At 55.8% G+C, this 7,627-nt stretch overlaps 1 protein-coding gene across 1 annotated transcript; it reads left to right on the forward strand.

The window, feature by feature from the left end:
* Positions 1–1,616: 1,616 nt before the first annotated feature.
* On the forward strand, positions 1,617–4,180 carry LOC138065125 (TBC1 domain family member 24-like). Its single transcript, XM_068929316.1, has 2 exons — positions 1,617–3,045; positions 3,356–4,180. Exons 1-2 carry the CDS (start codon positions 2,012–2,014, stop codon positions 3,516–3,518), a joined length of 1,197 nt encoding a protein of 398 aa, XP_068785417.1. The 5' UTR covers positions 1,617–2,011; the 3' UTR covers positions 3,519–4,180.
* Positions 4,181–7,627: the final 3,447 nt, after the last annotated feature.

Genomic DNA, 7,627 nt, shown 5'->3' on the forward strand with positions numbered 1-7,627 from the left:
TTCAACCTGGAAGAAACCCAAAATCCTGGCCTGACTCCCCAGCCCTCCCACGCTGCTTCCTCGCACATGCCACACGCGTGGCCGGGACTGCGCGGTCCCAGCGGCAGGTCCCCTTCGGTCCAAAGCAGCGAGGTTTAGCTTTGTGCAAATCCACAAAGAGCGAATCCAGGCTCTCCATCCTCCCCGGCTGACTCCGCGGGGCTGAGCATATCCAACATAAATACATTAGAGAATTAATGCCTTCTGCTCATCGGCTTTATCCTTGCCAATTAATAACAGTCCAGCAGAACTCACCCGCACAGAGACAATTATTATCTCGCTGTCCAGGATTCGGAGCTGAGCTCTAGTGTAACCCCAGGGAAAAAAATGCCTCACATTCGCTCTCTAGGAGGAGCTCCAACTCTGCTGTTCCTCACTGCACAAGGATGGCAGCCTGCTCGGCTCCTCACAGCACTCCCGGGAGGGGATTTCTGTCTCCAAGTGGCTTTTCAAACCATCCTCAGCCCTCATATGTGGTCCACTAGATGGGTCTCTCCAGGTGCATTGGGCCACATAGGGAAAGGGAGTCCTTTGCACCCCACGCCGCAGCCTCGGCGAGCCGCCTCTTGCTGCAGCACCGTCTCCTGTACCCAAACAGCCTTGAAAAGAGGTTGTCCAGTCCTGCCTGTGCTGATACCCGAGTGGCCTGGGACTGGGAGAAAGTTGAGTTTTCCCAGCCAAAGAAAAGCTGAATTTTCCCAGCCTTGCGTGTCAGCCCCTGGTACAAGCGGTGGGATGCAGGCATCTCCAGATGTTTGCAGGAGCGAGTAAGAGCGGGGATAAATGGTTGGTTGGGAGGTTGGTTTTGCATGCTCCGTCTGTGCTCGTGCTGGGCACCAGCCCAGTGCTGGGCTGCCAGACTCAGACAAGACGTTGCCTTCCGCCCCCTTCATCCTCAGCAGGACACATGATGCTAATGGTCCCTCTTGGCCTTAGCACCGCTTGGCAGGCCCCTGCTCATCAGGTCCTCCCTCAGCTCCTGGCCGGGGCAAACTGCATTGCTGGCAGCACGCAGCCCTACTGCCCCAGGTCCTGCAGGCTTGGACTGGGGCTGAGCTGCTGTCCAGCATCAAATTGCCAGTGATATCCCAGAGTCTGATGGCCCTTGATGGCCCTGTAAGGCTGTTGTCCCATGGCGGTCCGCTGGGGACAGGGACTACACCCTCACTGCCCATCTCAGCAAGTCACAGGCTGGGAAGGGAAGCCAGGAGCTTTGCGAGCAGGTACAAATCCTCTCCCAGAATAGGGAAGCAGCCCAGTCATCCATGTCCTGCCCAGCCCGGTGCTTCCCTGAACCCCCAGACAGAGGTTTCACAACCATTCACTATTTTCTGTCAGTTCAGCGACTAAACTGCCTCACGGAGGACCAGACCTGGCACAAGGGAAGCAGCAAGCAGAGGTCTCGGCCGTCGGTGAGATGCCACCCCAGGTGGGAGAGGCCCTTGTCCTGCACTGCCTCCCCGCAGAGCCGGCAGCAGCCACCAGGCTCCTGCCTTGGCCACTGCTCCACGGGATGGATCCAGCCCTGCTCCCTCCACTGACCCGGGGGGACCAATTCCCCGGCATGGTTCCCTGTCACGGTACACCCACGTACATTCAAGAAGCAGAAATAATGTATTGCCTTCTAGCTAAGGATCAAAAAGCGTGGCTTTGTGTCTACTACTGCTGGGGGTTTAAATGCTGTGCCCAGCTGTAGCCAGCTGTGCCCAGTGCTGTGGGGACAACACACCTGGGCACTGCCCCTCACCTCCAGGCCCTCCCCTCCAGACCAGGTCTGATATTTCAGCTGGGTGCGGGTAAAGGGTCTGCAAACGCATGTGAGCAGGTGAAGGCAGTGTGAGTAGCTCTACCCAGGCAAAGCCTCCTGCAGACCTTCCCTTGACATAAAACTTAGAAGTGCCGTCAGTCAGGGTGAAACGCTGTCAGCTGGGGCGGTGAAGCGTGACGAATAAAGGGTCTTTGTCCTACAGAGATGTTTGGCTCGTCTCCAGTCACTGTGGTGATCACGTCTGAGGCTGACACTTGGGATATCGATGCCTCCTCTTGTCTGGGCTGTGGACAGTTTGTGGATTGGGACAGGATGCCAGACCTGGAGCAACAAGCAAATATCCCCAGAGACATCCTCACCAAGCCCAAAAAAGAGCTGAAGAAGCTGGCAAGAGAAGGCTACTGGGCGACGAGCCGTGCACTGAGAGCTCGGGTTTACCACCAGCTCATCCAGCAGGTCACCTGCCGGCTCGTGACTCCAGATGCTCTAGTCTACACAGATGTAGCGAATCGGCTCTTTGGGAAGCAGAGTGTGAGCTCCCATCCTTTGCCAGACTTCCTTGAAGGATGCTCCATGCCCACGTACTGCCTAACCGTGGAAGGGGTCACTGCGTTGAAGAAGATCCTCATCTGCATTGACAACCTTTTCCCCGACATAACCTACAGCCCAATCCTCCCCTCTCTGGTGGCTCTGTTGCTGCACTACAGTGAAGAGGAAGCTCAATGTTTTGAGAACATCTCTCGCCTCATCGCCAGCAATGCCCCCCACACCAGCTACATTGACCAATCTTTCCTGGCCCACCAAGCCTCCTGCATGACTTTTGGGGATCTGGCCAACAAGCATTGCCCAGCAGCTCACAGACTGATAGCTAGCACGTCCGAGAATGTTTTTGAGGTCTACTCCGAATGGCTATCGTGGCTCTTCCATGACCTCCCCTTCAATTACGTCATCCGCATATTTGACGTCTACCTGCTGGAGGGGCAGAAGGTCCTCTACCGCATTGCTCTGGCCTTGCTGAAGCAGTACAGGCTCTCGGTGACCTCCACTGAGCTGGAGGGAATTGACATCAAGACAGATCTGCAAGCTTTCGTGCAGAACATTGGCGAGCACGTGACTGTCGACAAACTCTTAGAGAGAGCGTTTGGCATCAGGCTGTTCTCCCGCAAGGAAATCTGGCTTCTCCAGATGGCCAACAGGAAGGCGTTAATGGAGAGAGGCATGACCATGGTGCAGAGCAGGTAAGAGGGCCTATCTGTCTGCCAGCATAGGCAGATGATGCTCTTGGGGCTAAGCGGCTAAATCAAGAGTTACAGTGGAGATAAACATGAGCGGAGCATCAGGGAGCTCCCTCGGCTTTGGCTATGCTAGGTGCCTTCTAGACACTTGTGTGGTTAAGGGGTACCATACTATTAGGGATAACAACGCTAAAAGAAAGCTCACAGTGCAGCAGGCACAAGGAAACCTGTTTTCTGGGGCCTGCACCCATAAAAGCCCACATGGCCCCCAGGCACCCTGGCTCGGCAGTAACAGACATCCTCCCTCATGCAGGCAGTCCTTCCACCTGGCTGTGGACATGCAGAATTTCAGCTCCAGCATTGTAACGGCGCAGGAGATGCGCATCATCTGGTCCTGGATCCCCGAGCGGTTCTCCCTCTTCCCCCCGCTGCTGCTCTTCTCCACCTCAGAAGATGGGTGCAGCTTGCAGAGGTAAAGCGCTCTCCATGGACCGGGTCGGGTTAGATTGGGTAAAGGCTGGCACACTGGTGGTGTAGAAAGGAGCCCTTGCAACACGTGGTGTTTGTAGGGTGTGTTTGAGGTCTCCTGGGGACTCTGCTGGCTGCAGCAGGGATCCCCACATCCACCTGCTGCCACTAAAGGAACAAAAAACCTTTCCCTCGAGATCACGAGCCTGGGAGTAGCCCAGCTCCTTGCCAGCACGGCCAGCAGCCTCCGCGCTGGCCCTGCTGCATCTTGCCCCCTATCCTGACGTCCCCGCGTGCCGCACTGTGCCAGGCAATCAGCTAGGCCCAGCCAGGTTGTGGTCCTCAATGCTCCTGCCCCCTCAGGGCAGCACAGAGGCAAGGGCAGGTGCTGCTCAGTGCTGTGATTCAAAACTGAGCTGAAAAACGAGTTTTCCATTGATTTCCCAATCCATGGAGCAGCAAAACTCTTCCAGTGAGCAGATGTTACCTTTGCATGACTGTTTTCAGGCAGGTAACCCAAATCTGCTCCTCATAAGGAGCATGTTAAGCTAAGAAGTAGCATGGGCAGGGCAGGCAGAGCTCAGATGTCGGGGCAGACAGTGCCTGGGTACATCCTGCAGCAGGGAGAAATCACACCCTCTGAACTCAAGTTAAGAAAGCCCAAGTGTCATCATCAATGTCCAAACCTGCAAAAGAAAGATCAGCCTCAGCGCTGGAGCTTGTCTGGCTACCCCGGAGGGCACTTCCCTTTCTCTGCTTACCCCAGTGTCCTGCTGGTTGTCACCTCCCAACTCCCCACTTTCAGCAAGTGTTCTCCCCCCTTGCCTGGATGGGACACGCGCTGCCCCAGGACTGCCCTCTGGAGCCACAGGCTGGCATAGCTGCCAGTCCTGGTGGCTCCCACCTGAAAAGCCACCACGGACGCTTCATCGGCCTTGCCCAGCATGCACAGGATGAGTGCTTGCTCCCCTCTGGCCCCGCTGACGTCCAGGTGCTGCCTGAGTTTGGGAAGCTGAGCCTAGGCAATACTTTCCTATGCCACTCCGCACAGGAGTGCACAATTGTGGGGGAGGCAATGCAAGAGGCAGCCGTGGGGCCAGCTACTCTCCACCTCGAGCCCTCAAGTGGTCTTTCACAACCCTTCCCTCCTCCCCAGCAACCCAGTCACATTCACTCCCAACTCCCTGGCAGCTGGAGTACATGATATATTCTACCTTGCAGTCTTGAGAGGGTCCTTTAATGGTCAAGACCCATTTCGTACCTTGGTGTTGCTCCCCGTGTCCCCTCGCTATCTGGGCAGGAGGGACATTTCCTCCACGGGGAAGCGATGAACATGGGAGTGGTGAGTGGCGGAGGCCAGACGTAACAGTGAATGATTCAAAGGGAGGCTGGGCACCCCTCTCTGCAGCAGGCAGGATTCATCCCTCTTCTCTCATCCTAGCCACGCTGGCGGAGAATAGGAGCGTCTGTATTGAATCGAGCCCAACTGCAGTGAAATGCTGGGGGCAGACCCAGCCCCTGCCTATCTGATGCTCCTCTCTAGTGCAGGTGCTGTTTTAGCTCTGTCAAACCCCACTCAAAGAGCACTTTCAGATCAGTCTGCCAAGTCCATGGTGTCTCCACATCAGCATAAAAGGCCACCCAGAGCTCTTGAAGCAGGAGCAGGGGCTGATCCTGGCACCCAGGACCACAGGGCACCATGCAACGGCCCTGTGACATCCACTGCCACAGCCATGGAGCAATGAGCACAGAAGCAAGCAGAAATGTCCCTGCAATGCTCAGTGTCAGGGCATTTCTCTATTTAAAGCACTCACTGGTGAGCTGGGAAAAGACGCTCGGACTGTCTGGGAACTGGACGCTGCCTGTGCCACTGCACATCCCTGGTTCTCAGGGTGGATTCGATGATTGGGCTGGTGGGACAGTAGTCCTCTAATAGCACCAAGAATGTGCCCCGCTAGCCCATGAGAGAGAAGCGGCTGCCCCATGGCAAGGTGTCCCTGCCACATCCTGGCCAAACACAGCCATATTCTCCTGCGTTGCCTTCCAGGAGGCAGCAACGGGGCACAGAGCCCAGGCGCTTGGAGGGTGGGAGTCAGGCAGGGTCCTGGGTTCCCAGCAGTTAAGAAATGCATCCAGATTGAAAGAAAGCTTGCTTGATAAACTCCCCCCATCAAGTATCCCCACCCCAGCCCGGTGCAGAGGGTAGGACAGGAGGATTTTATGTTTGGATTTATCTGAGAAATTACCAGCTTCACCGAGCAAAAATGATGACTTGAGAAGGCCCATAATAAGCTGACTCCCCCACTTACTGCACAAACACCAGAGCTGCCCGAGCTAAATGATTAAGTGTTTCTGCCACTATACTTTTACGAGCTCACTCAGGCAGACTGCTCAACATAACAATCATCCCAGAAAAGCAGCAACTGGTCTTAGCTATCCTTTACAGCTTCATGTCACACACAGCGTGCAAAACAGGTTATTTCAATCCCTAACCAAAGAGCACCAACTTTCTCCCCACCAGTTTAAGCTAGACTGGAGGATTTCCACTCCAGATAAGGGCGGCCCTGGGTTGAAAATGCCCTGCAACACAGATCCTGCACCCTCTGGTACCCCAGCCTGGGCTGCGGGGAACGCTGCTCGAGCCCGGGGGATGCATCACTGGGAAAGAGAGAGCTGGTCCTATGCAGAAGTGAATAGGAGATCCCCCATCCCCTGTCCATGGCCAGCGGAAGATGCATTGCCAGCCTGCCTGGGGTTGTGATCCTCCCCACTACGTGATGGAGCAGCTCATACTTGGGCCACTAAGCACAAATGAGCCCAATCGGGTGACAAATTCCCTGTGTCACACCATTAGCATAGCCAAGGCCACTACTGATGCTGCCAGGAAGACAGCAGACTCAGACATGCCTGGACACAGACAAGTCCTCCGTGTCACCTTGGTCACAGGCTGATGCCCGGCAGGCCGTGCTTCTACCAAGCCGAGTTAGAAATGCTGCCGCCACGTCTGCGAGGCAGCGATTCCCACTCCAGGAGCACCTCGCGATGCTTTGGCCCGACCGACTCTTGGCAACCCTCAGCATTTCCTGCACTCAATTTCTAATTGCAAACAGTGCCAGATCCCCACACAGATCCCTCTGCAGATCCCCATCCCTGCAGCCACCCCACCGGACAGACTGATGAAATCACGTGGGCAAGGGTAGGCGCTAGGCAACACTCACTTTCCTTGCAGAACTTTGCCCATACAGTCACTGCTAATTCACACCTCTCCTACAGTGGACATTTCACGGCCACAGGAGTTGTTTTAACCCCTGTGAGAGCTCTTTCCTTCCCTTATGCCTGCCCAACCAGCACCTAGCTCCAGGCAAACCTGACTGCTTGGTTTTCTCCATATCTGAAGGACATATAAGCCATCTATAGGCTATTTTGTGATGGGCCCCTGGCCCCAGCTCCAGGTGAGGAGCTTGCCGAACGCCTGGGCTCCGCGCAACGTGCTGCGCTGGTCTCAGAGTCGCACCTACTCAGTCTCCTTGCTCATCTCCGCAGGTTTTACTCGTGCTGTGAAGGTTATGAACCGACGGTGCTGCTCATAAAAACAACAGAGCAGGAAGTAAGTATTTCCCAAGCAGAGAAGGGGGCTGGGAGCGTGGGTGCCAGCACGGGGAAGGGATGCCTGTCCCCATCAGCACTTCTTGGAGCAGCGGCAGAGCGGCCGAGGTCCTCCTCCCGCCCACGCTGCCGCTCTGTCCGCCCCAGAGTCTGCCTCAGTTTCTAGGAGACACCAAAACACACACACAGCCACAGTGCGTGTTCACGCTGGCTTCCTGACGGCCCTTAGAGCCCAACCGTAAATCCAGCCAGCTCCAGACGACAGAAGCCCCGTGTGCAGCAGCCAGCGCAGCGGCAGAAGGGGAACAGGCAGCTCGACTGCTTTTGCAAGGGGACACCAGCCCACTCCCAAACTCTGCTGCACCCAGGGCACACAGTAGCACACCTAAAGGGCACTAATGGGGCTAAGCAGAGGGAGGACAGAGAGATGGAGAAAGGCTATGAGAGATACTTTCTTTGCTGCAAATATAGATTAGAGCCTAAAGTCTTTACTCAGCAGACTTGCCTGAAG

The sequence above is a fragment of the Struthio camelus genome, unplaced genomic scaffold (assembly GCF_040807025.1).
Source record: "Struthio camelus isolate bStrCam1 unplaced genomic scaffold, bStrCam1.hap1 HAP1_SCAFFOLD_181, whole genome shotgun sequence".
Lineage (NCBI taxonomy): Eukaryota > Metazoa > Chordata > Aves > Struthioniformes > Struthionidae > Struthio > Struthio camelus.